Raw genomic sequence first — 17,891 nt, 5'->3', positions numbered from 1 at the left:
CTACCAACAATGCCGATAGACATCTCGGCATGGAAGTTGCCCAACGTGCAGCTAGCAGATCCGCAGTTCATTATTCCCGGAAGTGTTGACCTCGTCATCGGTGGTGATACCTATTGGGAACTTTACATGGAACGGAGGATTCGCTGGGTGAAGGTCCGTGGGTACTCGAAACTTCATTTGGTTGGGCGATCACTGGTTCCGCCTCTCGCTCGAATACCTGCATTCCATGCTTTACGCAAACTCTGGGACATGGAAACAGCTGTGAAGAGCTGTTCGCTGCAACGACGACGTGAGATGCAACAAGAAGGTACATCGGTCACCTCTCGAGGACCGAAGACCTTGAAAAGGTTCTGGGAGAATCCAGGTCCAGGCTTTTTGAGCCTTAGAACGCCGTCTTGGAAGAGATCCTGCAACCAAGGACTTATACGGTTGGTTCATGAACGAGTATCTGCACCTTGGCCACATGAAGAAGATGACAGAGCCTGATAATCGAATTGCACGCTGCTACATTCCCCACCACGTGTCGTCTTCAAGGAATCGAGCACGACCACGAAGGTCAGGGTAGTCTTCGACGCGCCATGCAAAATCTTATCCGGCTACTCCTTGAACGACACGCTCCTAGTTGGACCGGTTGTCCAGTAGGACCTGTACTCCATCTACTTGAGGTTCAGAATCATCGCTTTCTTAGCAGATGTGGAGCTGAAGTACCGGCAAGTGTTACACCATCCCGAGGATCTATCATTCCACCGAATTTGCCATCGCACCGGTCTGTCCGTTCGAACGAACGCGTCTCCATCGAGACGAACGAGCAGCAAACTATCACATACGCCACTGCAAGCGTACCCTATCTTGCAACGAGAACTCTCCAGCAGATCGCGAAGATTTCTACGTTGATGATTTTCTGTCTGGCGCACCGGACGTTAAATTTGCTGTACTTCTCCGACAGCAAGTCACCACTATACTTGGTTACGCTAGGTTCACCCTGAAGAAGTGAGCGTCAAACGCTCAGGAAGTTCCGCCGGCAGATCTGGCTATCCAACCGCTTCACGATGTACAGGAAGAGCAGACAATATCCACGCTTGGTCTGCTGTAGGATCCGGAGGCCGATAACCTTCGATTCAAGGTAGACTTATCATTTCCCGCTGCCATCTTAACCAAGCGCTAAGTGGGTTGTTGGACAAAAGGTCGAATGACAAATTTCGAAATAAAAAACTAAGTAGGACAAAAAGTCGTAAGGACAAGTGATCAAAAGATCGAAAGGTTGACCCTGTCCCTGCTCTTTGCCTGTTATTGCGTTAACTCGTATATTAACAAGCATAATGTTACACTATAACCAGGAATTCGACAACATTCCTCGTCCGCAACGGCAATCTATCCTTTAATTTGGGCTTTGTTTAATAATTTAGCTGGTACTAGTTTATTGTAAATCATATATCGTCCTTTTGATCAACGGCAGTTCTTTAGAGTAACATATCTACGGCTATAGGCATGGTTACAATTACTGCTTCCTTTATAAGTTTGCCTTCTTTGAAAAATAGGCTGTTCTTTCATGTAATGATTTTTGACTATTTTTCGCGTACTTACTATTAATATAATTGTTCATAATTTGCCTTTTTTAAATAGGTCGTTCTTTCTTGTTACCGTCTACCCCCGTTGGTTTGACCTCATCTAATCTGAACACTTTTTAATTTGACCCCCTCTAATCTGCACATCGTTCAAACTAAAAATGGTTCAAACGTCATTCTGCTCATGGAACGGGGTGAAACGGAACGCAGAATCAAAACAAAACAGCGAAAAGGGTTACCATCACTGTGTTTTACGATGCACACAGGATTACTAGAAGTTCAAATTAAAAAATGAACCCCGTTGGTTTGCATGAGGTGTCGTTCAAACCAACGGGGATAGACGGTATACAATCACAGCAGTTATTTTGAATTTGGTTTTAGATATTTCCAAAAAGATCTACCTCAAATATCTTCTGAATATAAAAAAAAATAGAGATCGTTACGTTTTATTTTTTATCAACCTCTATTTTATTCAAATATTCATATTGATTATGACTGATATCTATGGCGAACATCAATGCGCTGCAGGCACTTGAATAAATTTGAAATCCGCTTCTGGAATCTATCGAATCCTGGTACTTTTCTGTATTACCAACTACTACCTATGAACCTTTGTCCTTTCAATTGTCTTCCTTTCGACGTTCTGTGATATTTTTATGACAACCTTTCGACCTTTCGACCTTTTACCCTTGTTATATTTTCATTTCGACGTTTCGAGCTTTTGTCCACTTGTATTTTCAACCCCTTGTCCTAGTTATTTCTCTTTCGACCTTTTGATCGTCGACCTTATGACCTTCAAGCTTTTGACCTACGACCTTTCGGCATAGAGCATGAGCATGAGCATAGATGACCGAACAATTCGTAGTTGCTACTCCGTGATCGACCTTTTGTCATAGAATCCGCTAAAAGGACTAATGCCGTTTTTCATTTTGATCCAGTTCCAATTCTAGAAAGACACTCGTCACAAATCGGCTGTCTAAAATCCAGAACACCACGTGCAACTGCATGGGCTGCAAAACGGTCAGTCGAAAAGGAGAGACTTCAGCTAGATTCAGGAGGTATGACCCAAGCGACTGTTCACCAAGGAGGTGCGGCTCAAACAGCGTCTGTTCTGGCATCCAGCGGCTGAGTAAGAAACGCTGCACCACGCCCAGCTAGATCCAAGGTGGTAGCCCCATCAGCGTGGTCGTCCCAGTGTTGGTTGGGACGTTAAACAGAACGGGCACGATGGCCCTCCGGCGAGACAGGAGTGTTGGCGTCGGCCCAATAAGCCACCCGTAAAAATCCCCGTTGCGAATAACATAGGAGAAAATACGACTCGATACAATCGGCAAAGACCCACGCGACGAAATAAGGACTACGATTGGAAACTTGGAACATGGAATTGCAAGTCACTAGGTGCCGCAGGATGTGACAGGATAATCTACGACGCGACGAACTACATCCCCGCAACTTTGACATCGTGGCGTTGCAGGAACTTTGTTGGACTGGACAGAAAGTGTGGAAAAGCGGGCATCGAGCGGCTACCTTCTACCATAGCTGTGGCACCACCAATGTACTGGGAACAGGATTTATAGTGTTGGGCAAGATGCGACAACGTGTGATCGGATGGCAGCCGATCAACGCAAGGATGTGCAGTGCATGTTGAGAGTTAAGGGCCGTTTCTTCAACTACAGCATCATCAACGTCCACTGCCCACACGAAGGGAGACCCGATGACGAGAAAGAAGCGTTCTACGCGCAGTTAGAGCAAACATACGATGGTTGCTCGCCGCGTGACGTGAAAATCGTTGTCGGCAACATGAACGCGCAGGTAGGAAGGGAGGAAATGTACAGACCGGTAATCGGGCGAAACAGATTGCATGCTGTATCGAATGATAACGGCCAGTGATGCGTAAACTTTGGAGCCTCCCGTGGTATGGTAGTCCGAAGCACCTTCTTCCCCCGCAAATATATCCACAAAGCCACCTGGAGATCACCCGACCACCAAACAGAAAACCAAATCGACCATACGTTCTAATCGACAGTTAATTCTTCTCGGATATAACCAATGTCCGCACATACCGCAGTGCGAATATAGATTCGGATCACTACTTAGTCGCTGTATGCATGCGCTCAAAACTTTCGACAGTTATCACCACGCGTCGAAGTCGAACGCCGCGGCTCAACATCGAGCAACTTCGTAACGTAGAAGTGGCTCAAGACTACGCGTAGCAGTTAGCAGTGGCCCTACCAACGGAAGCAGCTTGGCGCAGCTACACTTGAAAATGGCTGGAGGGACATCCGCCATAGGTAGTACCTCGGCTACAGCACTAGGCTTCGCGATTCCGAATCACAGAAACGACTGGTACGACGGCGAATGTGAACAGTTGAAAAACGAGAAGAATGCAGCATGGGCGAGAATGCTGCAACACCGTACGAGAGCGAATGAGGCACGTTACAAACAGGCGCGGAACAGGCAGAACTCAGTCTTCCGGATGAAGAAGCGCCAGCAGGAAGAACGAGATCGCGAAGCGATGGAAGAGCTGTACCGCGCTAAGGACACACGAAAGTTCTACGAGAAGCTGAACCGCTCACGCAGAGGCTTTGTGCCACAAGCCGACTTGTGCCGAGATAATCACGGGAATATTCTCACGAGCGAGCGTGAGGTGGTCGAGAGGTGGCGGCAGCATTACGATGAGCACCTCAATGGCGACGTTGCAAGTACCGAAGGTGGCGGGGTAACAGATCTAGGAGTATGTGCACAGGACGAAAGACTTCCGGCCCCTGTCCACCAAGCAAATGAGGAGGAGGTTATCCGGTTGAGAAACATAAAAGCCGTTGGAGCAGATCATCTACCAAGCGAGTTCCTAAAATACGGTGGAGAAGCACTAGTGAGAGCACTACACTGGGTCATTACCAAGATTTGGGAGGAGGAAGTATTACCGGAGGAATGGATGGAAGATATCGTGTGTCTCATCTACAAAAAGGGCGACAAGTTGGATTGCGGGAACTATCGTGCAATCACACTAATGAGCGCTACCTACCAGATACTCTCTCAAATTTTATGCTGTCGTTTATCACCGATTGTAAGAGAGTTCGTGGGACATTATCAGGCTGGATTCATGGGTGAACGCGCTACAATGGACCAGATGTTTGCAATCCGCCAGGTGTTGCAGAAATGCCGCGAATACGACGTGCCCACACATCACTTGTTCATCGATTTTGAAGCGGCGTATGAAACAATCGCTCCAGACAAGCTATGGCAGATTATGCACGAATACGGATTTCCGGATAAACTGATGCGATTAACCAAGGCGACGATGGATCGAGTGATGTGCGTAGTTCGAGTATCAGGGACACTCTCGAGCCCCTTCGAATCTCGCAGAGAGTTACGGCAAGGTGATGGTCTTTCGTGCTTGCTGTTTAACATCGCCTTAGAATGTGTAACAAAAAGAGCAGAGATAAACACTAGTGGAACGATTCTCACGAAGTCCGTTCAGCTGCTTGGTTTTGCTAATGATATTGAAATTATAGCTCGCAAATTTGAGACGATGGCAGAAACGTACATCCCACTAAAAATGAAGCCAGACGAATCGAGTGAGTCATTAATGTGTCGAAGTCAAAGTACATGGCCTCAAAGGGCGCCTCTGCGCCTGCCACCCCGGATTTCCAATCGACGGTGATGAAATCGAGGTGGTTGAAAAATTCTTGTACTAGTGCTAGCTAATGACCGCCGACAACGACACCAGCAGAGAAATTCAGAGACGAATTGTGGCAGAAAATCGAACTTACTTTGGACTCCGCAGAACTCCAAGTTCGCCGTCACACGGAGTTAACTATCTACAAAACGCTCATAAGACCGGTCGTTCTCTATGGGCACGAAACATGGACCCTACGTGCAGAAGACCAACGCGCCCTTGGAGTTTTCGAACGGGAGGTGTTGCGTACCATCTACGGCGGAGTGCAGATGGAAGACGGGACTTGGAGAAGGCGAATGAACCACGAGCTGCATCAGCTGCTAAGACAGTGATCCTCAGCCTAACTGTCTCTGCGGACCAAAATTGAATTTTGAAAAGAGACCGCGGGCCGTAAGTCATTAAAGGTTTCTTTTTTAATAATTTTCAAGATTTAACCAAGGATTCAAAACAAAATATATTTGTTTGATTTTTCGAAAAGTTTAAAGAATAAGCATTAGTTAAATTTTACAAATAACAATTTTTAACATTGAACAAGAGCAAAAAACTAAACAACCTGGAGTTATCAGGAGATTTTATTTTACTTGGAAAAAAAATGAAAATTGTGTGGTATTAAAAACACAAAATAGTTTTTGCAGTTTTTGGTATTAATAATGTTGAAAAAAATATTTCAGACAAGCTACATTAAGTCACAAAAAATAAGCAATAGTGACGCTGGCAAGAACAATATGAACCTTTTTAAGAATATTGTGGATAAACTTACAGCGTACTTATAGCGCAGATTATAAGTGCAGAATTGTGGAAGTCCTAGACACAAACACGGACAAATTTCTTGTAAAACCTCTGGATCCAGTTTTGAAAAATTTCCGAGTTTCTTACTGCAGCTTAAGGATTTCCCGAGAAGTATTTTGAGATTTTGAAAAATTTCAGAATGATTTCTTTAGAAGCCAATGAAGAAAAACCTGCATACATGAATTTCTGAGCAATGTGAACAAGTATTTGTAGACGATTTAGAATAGATATTTGAAAAGGAATTCCCAAAAGTATTACTAGGAGAATAAAGAGTATCTTGCCGAATCCCTGAAGTTTTTAGCGAAATTCCGAAAGTTTGGGCAACACTTTTTTTTAAAGAAATTATAGGCAACAATTCTGCAAAAAATTGAAATAGTTTCCTGGCAGAAGTGGTAATTATAAAGTACAAACAAGGAAGCTGTTTCGCCGATAGAAACAAAATGGAAATTATTTTGAGATAATTTTTGTGGATTTAAGTAAATTACTAATAACGAGTCGAAAATCCATGGTAGAGAGCCTATGAAATTTAACCTAAACTCATTATTTAAGCGAAACACATCGTTCTCAACAACAGTTTCGAATATTTTCGAAACAATATTCGAAAAAGTAGCCTCCATGATATTGGCTAAATTCATTCTCATTAAAGTTTTAACATATGGTGGAATTTCTGATTTTTATTATGGAATCTTTACGTGGGCCACTTTCCTATACATTTCAAAATCAGTTCGCGGGCCGCACAAAATCTTGTCGAGGGCCGCATGCGGTGACCACTGTGCTAAGAGAACCAACCATCGTCCATACCTCAAAAATCGGGAGGCTACGGTGGGCGGATCACGTCATCAGGATGTCGGATAGCAACCCGACTAAAATGGTGCTCGAGAGTCATCCGACCGGCACAAGAAGACGTGGAGCGCAGCGAGCTAGGTGGGTCGATCAGGTGAAGGAAAATTGGCGGACCCTTCGCAAAATGCTGAACTGGAGACACACAGTCATGGACTGAGTAGAATGGTGACGACTCCTATGTACATACATCAGAGGACACTCAGGCCTTTTTCTAACCGGTAAGGTATGTAAGTACTTAGAGATTGCTCATAAGCCACGTGGTCTTTTTTGGGGAAAGAGGGCCATCATTTGGTGTACGTGGATCATGAAGAGCCTCTTACGGATTTGCCAACGACTACCTAGCTTCAACCTGATGCAAAGCGTTCTTCATGTAGTTTAGGGTTAATGTTAACCTCTTGGCTAATAAAGCTTTGCAAATAAAAAATAAATACTTGCCTAAGTTGGTATGTATTTTTGGGAAGTATTTTACAACCTACCATTCTCAAATTCCACCGGTACAGGGGGAAACTTTTTGATAATGATGACTTGGGGTGGAAAACTGTTGCTTTGGTTGCAACCCCTTTTCGTCGTAGGCACCAGCACCGGTACCGACGACGATGCCGACCGGAGCTACATAGATAATGTGTAAATATGATCTTGTTCTCTGTCTCGCTCAACTTTCGAGGAAAGTTGCCGAAGTTCTCGGAGCAAGTTTTTAGGAACTCTGGCAAACAGACACGCGGCGGCGGTGGCAACGGCGGCGCAAAAAGTTTCACCATGCAAATCTGTGAAGCACGCCGTGACTGGTTGGATGAATGGTTGGTTGGTTCGTTGGCTGCTGTTGCACGTCATAAAGCATAATGATGATGCTGTCGAAGTCGACTTTGAGGAGCATTTTCTGAGAGGTTGTGGCAAATGTAAACGTGGGTTGTGGAGATTCAGGATGACCATAGCGCTAGTTTTGAACTTGGAAGTTTCTGTAAGATGTTTGAGTTGGAGAGAAATTTTGAACTCTTTTGGTGCGCAGATAATGTTGGCTTCTTTGAGTTTGTTTTGTAAATTCTATTTTAGTAGTTTTACAGCTTCACGGTGTTTGAAGGAGATGATTCCTGCACGCCAAGAAGCCATATAGACAGTGGCGGGGAACGATCTCATCCAGCTTAAAGCATAACAAAAACAAGTTTCAAATACAGTACTTAAGGAATTTTGATTTTTTGTTTGACTATTTCATTCTGACTAATGGAGCGTGCACAACACGTACTCTTAAAGTAGTTATCGATTTGGACTATCACAAAGAAACTGACCGTCACAAAAATACCTGACGGACCAACACCAGAGCTTCCAAGAAAGCTTCATGCTAAGCAACAGTGCCACAAGATTTCTATTTTTGTACCCTGCCCACACAGACGTCATGCTGGTTTTCCCACGCATTTGCCAAATCTATGAATAGCCCCCCTACTCCTCCCCTGAGATAAGTTTACGAGATTTCCACCCTTAGGCTGTTTCGTCTCGTCTCTCACTTTGTGGGGCCCTTTTGCACAAATCCAGTACCAAAGCGAAACCGTTCATTATGCCAAAGCCTACGCTATGCCACTCACCTGAACGTTCTTAAATTTATGCGAACAGATGATGCCATTGAACAGACATTTGATGTGATTCCAGCAGCGAGAGGTGTCGCAAAGCCCTTCCATCGCGCTACCGCCTGCTACATTACCCCCACCAGGATTGCCATTATTCAGCGGCTCGAGCTCGTCCGGTGCTGTGGAAGACAGGTGGAAAAGAAACAAAAGGAACAAGTTAAAAATGTTAAATTGAACTGAGTTCGCAAAATTTATGAAACCTTTCAATATATGTATGTATACAAAACAATTGTTTGTGTTTTATTTGTGTAACGCTTTAAGATCTTGAATGGCAGCCTTTTGGAGGAATGTCAATGTTGAAGGCGGTGAGGGTTCATTTCCATATATATATATATATATATAGATATATATATATATATATATATATATATATATATATATATATATATATATATATATATATATATATATATATATATATATATATATATATATTATATATTATATATCCAGAGTTTCATGACTTAATACATAAAACTTATCGCCATCTTCGAATCAATTCAAAGATGGTGATAAGTTTCATGTATTACGATAATTTTTCAATTTTGTGAAGTTGGAAAACTATAAATGCTTATTTTTTTAAGAATGGCAAAAGCCACTCAGTTTTGTCGATTTTGTGCGCCGGTGAACACAAGGATTACAATCAATTGATGTGCTCGTTCCATCTTATTAAAAAAAAAAATCGTACAAAAGGAATCCCTTATTGGCAAGAGTTCAGAAGAATTCTTCTGGAGATTCCTCCGAGAACAATTTGAGAATGTTTTATTCCAATACACTTCTTCAGAAGTTTCTTAGGGACCCCTCCAGGACTGTTATCAGAATTTTCACCAATAATTTTTCTATGGGGTATTTTCAGGATTTTTTCTAAAAACTTTTAAAGAAACTCTTGAAAAAAGAATTTTTCAAGTGATTCGAAAACTCTGGCAAAGATAACACCAAGTTATTTTTTCAGGATTTTTTCAGAAATTATTATTGGGATTTCTGCTGGCAATCTCTCTGGTAATTTAGAAATTCCTTTTCAACAATCTCAACAGGTTCTTGTGGACACTCCAGGAGTTCCTCAGAAGTACCTCCAGGGATTACTTTAGGATCATTCTAACATTCCTCCTGGGATTTTTTTTTTTACCGGTGATGCTTCAGAAATTTCTTCGAAGAATCTCTCAGCAACTCCTGCGGAAATTACTAAAGATTATATTGATTACCATTTTAAAAGAATTGTTCAAGAAATTCGCCTTTCTTCGAGGGTTCTGCAGTTCTTCAGTTGTTCCAGATATTCTTTCAAAAGTTCCTTCAAAAAAGTTTTTTTTTCGAAATTGCTTCAGTTATTCTCTAAAGAATTCCTCCTGGACCGTTTTTATTTTATTTGCAGGATTTCTTCCAAAAAAATCTTCCTCTTGGGATTTTTATGTACTTTTGCATTCTTTTAATTATAAGAATATATTCTAAGACTTTCTCCAAAGGTATCTCGAGAAGTTCTTTCAAGGATGCATTCAGAAAATCATTCAGTTGCCTGGAATCTTAGAATTCCCACAGTACCTTTTTCTGCAAATTTTAATGGGATTTCTGCAGACATTTTTTTATGATATTGTTTCAGAATCGCCACGGTTTCCAACAACAAGACGTCCGACAATTTCGACAATTTCTCAAGCATTTTTTTTCCTAGGAATTACTGTCAAGGTTCATCTAGAAGTTTCTCATGACTTTTTATTCTAAGGGAGTTTTTTTCTCTTCAGGTATTCTTCTAGATATTCCTTCAGGATATTCTCCAGAGATAACTTTGAAAATTTCTTCAGATTTTTTTTCCAGAAAATTTTTAAGAATATCTGCCAGGAATCCTACAGAAACCTCTGAAGTAATCCCAGGTGACATTTCTGCGCAGAAGCACAGAAGCAATTCCTAAATTTAATCTTTGGATGAATTTCTGCAGGAATCCCTGAAGGAATTTTTCAAGGAATACTTGCAAAAATACACTGAAGAGTTTCCGGAGGAATTTCTGTGGGATTTTTTAAAGTAAATTATAGAGGAATTATTGAAGAACTCCACGGAAAAATTTAAGGAAATCTTTTGCTGACATTTCCCAAGAAGTCTCTAAAATTCTGAAGAAGTCTCTGGAGATATTTTTGAAGGAATTCTTGAGGAACTTCTGAAGCAACCCGAGCAAAGGCGGATAACAAAGTGATATCACTTTAATAGTAAACTGTGTTATTGGTGTTATCATTTTGTTTTTCTTGTTATCATCTTTTACAATTGATGATAACTAGATGATAACAAATATAGTTATCGATTATTTTGGTCTATCGCGATAAAATAAATACTAAATGATACTAAATGATAACAAAATATGTTATCAGTTTTCAAGCGCATATTTCAAAGCTTTCCCAAAACTGAGAGTCTAATGAACCTCGAATCTAAAATTAGATCACATTTTCCACCACCGATGGGACTTGAATACAAAAGTGTAGCTGTCAACTTCTCTCCCTCTCACTGAGCCCCGTTGGTATAGGGGCTATCGACTGTGACCGACAATCGCTCGATCAGAGTTCGAGTCCCGCTGGGCCCAATAGATGAAAACTTGGGTTGTAAATTATAAGAAACTTTTTTCGGTTACTGACGATGTCGGTAAAGTAGATTTTTCATTATTTTGGTCGATAAAATAGCCATAAATGGTAACAAATTGATGACAAACCCTGTTATTAATCAGCTGTCTTTTTCCAAATTGATAACTAAATGTAATGTTGAACAAAATATGGTATAACACAATTATTTAATGATAACTTAACTTCTTATAATGTTGGTATTCGAGAAGTAAATTAGAGTTATCATTTTTGTTATGTTGGATCTAAATTCAACCTAAATGATAACAAACTCAATTATCAAACGAATGATAACCAGGCAACAGAACTTGTTATCATTTTGTTATTCGCCTTTGAAGAATCCCTGTCGAAATCAACGAATCTATAAATCTAGGAGAAATCCTAGGGATATTAATGGAGGAATCCCAGGACCAATTTTCGAAATACTTCCTGGAGAAATACCTGGAGAAACTCATCGGAAAACATTTAGTCGCATTCTTAAAACAATATATTTAGGAAAATTCCTAAACAAACCCAAGAATAAAATACTTTGATTATGTCCTGAAAATATTCCTGAAGCGATCTGTGAACGAATTTCTGAAGAATAGCGTATGAAAACCTAGAGATACACGAAGATAGAAACACGACTCCGTATTCGCAAAATAATTGGAAGGCACAACCGCGAGCGTATTGAGAGGTTGGCATCTAAGCCGAAAGAGGGGTGGAATCGTGATAGGAGTGTCCATGATGTGGGCTTAGTTAGGCAAGATTACTCTACAAATTCTGCAAGAAATTACAGTGACCCCACAATTTATGAATCGGCAAAAATGACCACAGTTTATGGATCACTCCATTTGATCAACATGGTGATTCATAAATAGTGTACAAAAATTAAGGTGATTCATCGGTGTGGGGTCACTGTACTCTATGGACTCTTTGAAACAATGTATCAATGAGAAGTTCGAACCTTTTCTCTAAGCATTTTTTAGTTTCCTATTCTGCCGTGTGCAGCATAGTTGTCCCATGTTCCAAAACAACAAACTGAGAAAAACGCGTTTTAAGTTCCATACTTGTTTCCTTCTCTACGGACAAGTGTAATAAAACACAAAGTGAATCCATTAGCGTAGCGTTAGAATTGGTATTTATCATTGAAGTATGAACTTAAAGTTACATAAACATTCAATTTACTTTGATTTTTTAAATGAAGCCTCTGGTGGGACTGTAATGCCGATAAATCTAGCAATTTTCGGGATTTCCCGGCATAAGCTGTCCCATGTCATGTGAGATGTTCAGCATAAGCTGTCCCATGTCGAGTTTTACAAATCGTATCAGGATTTCCGAAGAATGTTTAGGATTTCCTCAGAGTTACTCGGATAGTTTTTTTATGCGTATAAATTGAACATGGGATCACTTATGATGACAAAACTGAACATGGGAGAAATTGACTTGTTGTTGTTTTCTTGGAGTTTCTAAACAAAATATACTAACCGAGAGTAGATTCTGAAAGTGTTCGGACAGAAATGCAAACGGTCCCCAGAGCAGTCTTGTTGTTGACAGCTTGAAGCTAAAAAGGGTTTTATTTTTCAGTAAGTTGTTTGAATTCAAGAATCTTAATAAACATACAACAAATTTTTCTTCCACCTTTCCTCAGGGAGCCAGTAAACGGTTCAGACCCTAGTAGGTTAATATAGTAGAATTTAGCTAATACGTTATAAATCTCATCAAACTATACAGCATGTGAAACTTAGTTTGCTTTTTTTGGATTAAGTTTAGATTTAAGATTCAATTGTAGCAGTTGTGAAAGGAATTCATAGGAATTTAGGTTATCAAATTGTAGATTTTACCTAGGGTAACAAATTTATCATTATTTGCATGGAATTTAATATACACTCCCGTTCATAAGTTTGGGGTCACCCCCTCAAAAACATGTCATTTTTTTAGGGCCATATCTCCGCCAGTTTGCGTCCGATTTCAAAACCCTAGGTTTCATTCAAAAGATAATAAGTCAAAGAAACTTTGAACATGATTTAAAAGAAACTTTTTCAGAAAATTTTGTGTGTAAACTTAACCCAAAGTTGCCAAATTTTCTAAAAAATGAATATAAACTTACGGCAGTGTCGCTGGAAGTTGGGTCGACCAAATTTTAAGATGAGAGCGGTAATATGACCCATTTTCTATTAGCTTTCAACTGCTTTTTACAGAACTTAGCTAAAAAATCTAGAAAAAAGTTATTAAGTAAATTAATCCTTGATGTCATCGACCAAAAGTTTGGGGTCACCCCTCAAAATGCTGTATCGGCCAAAAGTTTGGGGTCACTATCGTAAAACATGGAAAAGTGATTTGTTGATATCTTTGTCATCTTTCATTCAAATTTAATTCTTCTTGGCTTATTTGAAACAAAATGAATGATACTTACTGCATAGACATTGAACCACACATATTTGTTGAAATTTACATACTAAAACTTAACGTAAATTTGCCTCAGTTTTTGAAGCGTGGTAAAATGTGCTAACTTTACATAACATTTTATATACAAAAATCGTTAAATACGTTAAGATGAAGACATCAAACGTAAATTTAGTTAATTACCTTTGAAATGAGCCAAAAATAATTAAAATTGAACTATAGATGACGAAGATATCACCAAATCACTTTTCCATGTTTTACGAAAGTGACCCCAAACTTTTGGCCGATACAGCATTTTGAGGGGTGACCCCAAACTTTTGGTCGATGACATCAAGGATTAATTTACTTAATAACTTTTTTCTAGATTTTTTAGCTAAGTTCAGTAAAAAGCAGTTGAAAGCTAATAGAAAATGGGTCATATTACCGCTCTCATCTTAAAATTTGGTCGACCCAACTTCCAGCGACACTGCCGTAAGTTTATATTCATTTTTTAGAAAATTTGGCAACTTTGGGTTAAGTTTACATACACATATTTTTGTTAAAGTTTCACCTAAATGATGTTCAAAGTTACTTTGACTTATTATCTCTTGAATGAGTCCTAGGGTTTTGAAATCGGACGCAAATTGGCGGAGATATGGACCTAAAAAAACGACATATTTTTGAGGGGGTGACCCCAAACTTTTGATCGGGAGTGTATATTGTGTGTCATATTGTGGCAAGCACAATATGGAATTCGAAGTGGAACCATCTCGGCAGGGACACTTTTCCACTATAATTCAGTCTCAGAAAAATAACCCCCGAAAGAACATTTCGCTCTCACCGCCTAAGGGAGCGTCCATGAGTGAAGTAGCCTCTTAGTGGGGAGGGGGGAATTTGGAATGGTGTGACGATATGAGAAAATATGCTAAGAAAAGAGAGGGGAGTAAAAATCGACCATAAAATGCTACGTCATTTATGGACTTTTCCTAAGCTTTCATTTGTTGGATGACTCAACAATGAGTAACTCTCGCTAAGTCCGGCCCACTATTTTCACTTGGCCTTTAAAAATGTTCAAGGTGGTAATTTTCTAAAAGTCCTCGCCAAAACAGCAAGAAAATTCATTTGGTTAATTGATTTGTTTGACCTACCGTTAGTTTTTTTTTTGTGGACCCGTTAAAACTCGTAAGTTTCTCCAGGAACCACTTGAAAATGAAATGTTGTTGAGAAGATTATTATTATTGTTACTATTTATTATCGACACTTCACACGAGAAGGGTGCATTCGTGTCGGAACGGGATGTTGAAAAGAGGAAAGATAGACGTACTCTTTGATGTTATTAAAAATGTGGTCGGCCATATTGATTAAGGCGAAACTGGAAGCATTTCCTCACTTTTTGATTTTTGATTTTTTATTAAATAACGAAGCAATATTTTCAAAATTGGTTTTCGTGCACATGTAGAGTATAGCATGGTATCATCTGATTTTTTTTGTAGTGGAAAATGTTTTTCGTTTTTGCAGAAACCATTTTTGAACAAAATTTCACAAAAAAATGGTTTCTGCAAAAATGGAAAACATTTTCCATCTCAAAAAAAAATGAGAAGATTACTTGATCCATACTCTTACATGTGCACGAAAGCCGATTTTGAAAATATTGCTTCGTTATTTAGTAAAAAATCAAAAACCGAAAAAATGAGAAAATGCTTCCAGTTTCGCCTTAAAGCCGACATCTTGAATTTATATACCAAAATTTTTTTTCACCCCTTTTGACAACCATCGATTTTCAAAATATTTGCGTCAATAGAAAACTGGGACATTTTCAAACAACATATTTTAAAATATTTGAGATGTCTTTTTCTTCTATCGAAAGTTATCTGCCGTTTTGAAAATCATACGAGAATCCTCCGAGAATTATTTTAGAATGTTTTCATTCCCATACACTTCTTAAGTATTTTCTTAAGGAAATCTTTCAGGAATAATATTGGAACATAATGCATTGTTTTTCTTCGAGATTTCTTCAGAAATTCTGCAGAAAACGTTTTGGAACACTCTTTTTGGAAATTTTCTAGGAATTCCTTCAAAGATTTCTTCAAAATGTGCATATTTTCCCTAATGATCACCCATTTGATAAAACAGAATACTTTCTTCGGCAAAGTTGTTGCTAATTGAGTCCTCTATTAGGGAAAACCTGGGATATTTGTATATGGGACTTCATTGATAACCTAGAACATCCTGAACACCATGAAATTTGAAAAAAAAACGAAATAATTGACATAACAATTGTTCTAAAAGCTAAACTTGGATGTGCTTTTCGTTTATATGTATCCATTTAGCCTTCATCAAGAATATCAAAAGGTGTTTTATATTCTGGGATGTTCTAGGTGTTCCAAACTGTTCGGTAATGAAGTCCTTCAAATATACAAGAATAATTTTATGTATTTCCGCCACAACTACTAGCATTGCATAAGATACTGGGATCCGTTAGGCTCTTGACATTAACAATGTCATTTATAGACGCTATAGGGATATTCCAGGTCAGTCAAACTACCTTGGAGTTCAGTACTTCAGGTCTACATTCGTAACTGTATCCATATCTGTTAAACTGAGAAACGCTACATAATCAATCGCAGCTACTGCAGCAATCTGAAGTCTTAGAGACATTAGGGTCGTCCAAACTGTTCTATAATAAAGTCCTTCAAATCTACAACAATAATTTTATGAGTTTTCACCATATATAATAGTATTGCATAATCTACTGGGGTCCGCGAAGCTCTTGAAATCTCAGATGTCATTCAGATACACTACAGGAATATTCCAGGTCAGCCAAACTACCTTGGAGTTCAGGACTTCAGGTCTACACTCGTAACAGTATCCATATCTGATATACTGAGAAACGCTACATAATCATCCGCAGTTACTGGACCAATCTGAAGTCTATTTTTTTTATTATAAACCTTTGGGACAATCAGGTTCGTCCAAACTGTTCTATAATGAAGTCCTGCAAATTTACAAGAATAACTTTATGTGTTTTCGCTATAAATATTAGTACTGCATAACCTAATGGGATTCGCGAAGCTCTTGAAATCTGAAATGACATTTAGAGACACTACAGGGATATTCCAGGTCAGCCAAACCTCCTTGGAGTTCTGGACTTCAGGTCTTCACTCGTAACAGTATCCATATCTATTATACTGAGTAACGCTGCATAATCAACCACAGTTTCTGGAGCAATCTGAAATCTACTTTTTTATTATAACCCTTTGGAACATTCACGATCGTCCAAACTGTTCTACAATGAAGCCCTTCAAATCTACAAGAAAAACTTTGTGTTTTCACCATAAATAATAGCATAGGATCTGCTGAGATCCACGAAGCTCTTGAAATCTGAAATGTCATTTAGAGACACTATGGGAATGTTCCAGGTCAGCCAAACTATCCATGAGTTCAGAACTTCAGGTCTACACTCGTAACATCAGCTATATCTGACATACTGAGTAACGTTTCATAATCAATAGCGATGACTGGACCAACCTGAAGTCTACTATACATTTTTATGAACCTTTGGGACATTGAGGGTCGTCCAAACTATCCTGAAGTTTAGCTCTTGATAGTAACAGTAGTTAGTCTCACAATGAACTTTAGACTGTAATCTGTAATGATAGTTTTGAGATATTCCAGATCAACATCACTACTCCGGAGACCATAGCTTCAGGTCAACACTTGTGATAATAGCTCTTGCCACTACGTTAAGGTGTTACATAAACCACTGTACTTACCAAAGCAGTTAGAGGAACAATACGCGTTGATATATATTTTTGGGATATTATGGGCTCATTCCTGTTATGAAGCTTAGTTGATGAAAACAACAACTGTAACTTTCAGAAGACTTGTTGGACATGATAGATTACAAATCATAGCTTTTAATGTAAGAAGTTACCGTTACACTCATAAACTTTATGATCTAAACTCAAGAACAGTTTGGATGACCTAGGATATCCCGACTGATCTGATATTGTCTATTTACCTTTCAGAAGAGTTACTGGACATGATAGGTTACAAATCGCAGCTTGGTATAATGAAGGCAGTTACCGTTATACCCGTGGACTTTAGGATCTAAACTCATGAACAGTTTGGATGACCTAGGATATCCCGAATGATCTGATACTGTCTATTGAATCTTCAGAAGACTTACTGGACGTGATAGATTACAAATCGTAGACTTGCATAATGAAAAAAGTTACCGTTACACCCGTAGACTTAATGATTTAAACTCAAGAACAGTTTGGATGACCTAGGATATCCCGACTGATCTGATACTGTCTATTTACCTTCCAGAACACATACTGGGCTCGATAAATTACAAATCGCAGCTTTGTATAATGAAATCAGTTACCGTTATACCCGCAGTCTTTAGGATCTAAACTCAGGAACAGTTTGGATG

At 39.4% G+C, this 17,891-nt stretch overlaps 1 protein-coding gene across 2 annotated transcripts in view; it reads right to left on the bottom strand.

Moving 5' to 3' along the window:
* LOC109405826 (adenylate cyclase type 6) overlaps positions 1-17,891 on the bottom strand; it is a 626,637-nt gene that overhangs the window by 251,336 nt on the left and 357,410 nt on the right. For both annotated transcript variants that reach the window (XM_062855487.1, XM_062855488.1), the window contains exon 7: positions 8,454-8,614. In XM_062855487.1, the coding sequence (XP_062711471.1) occupies positions 8,454-8,614 (161 nt within the window). The remainder of the gene's footprint in view (positions 1-8,453; positions 8,615-17,891) is intronic.

The sequence above is a fragment of the Aedes albopictus genome, chromosome 3 (genome assembly GCF_035046485.1).
Source record: "Aedes albopictus strain Foshan chromosome 3, AalbF5, whole genome shotgun sequence".
Taxonomy (NCBI): Eukaryota; Metazoa; Arthropoda; class Insecta; order Diptera; family Culicidae; genus Aedes; species Aedes albopictus.
Note: the sequence above shows the minus strand (reverse complement) of the source record. Positions and strands in the feature narration are given on the sequence as shown.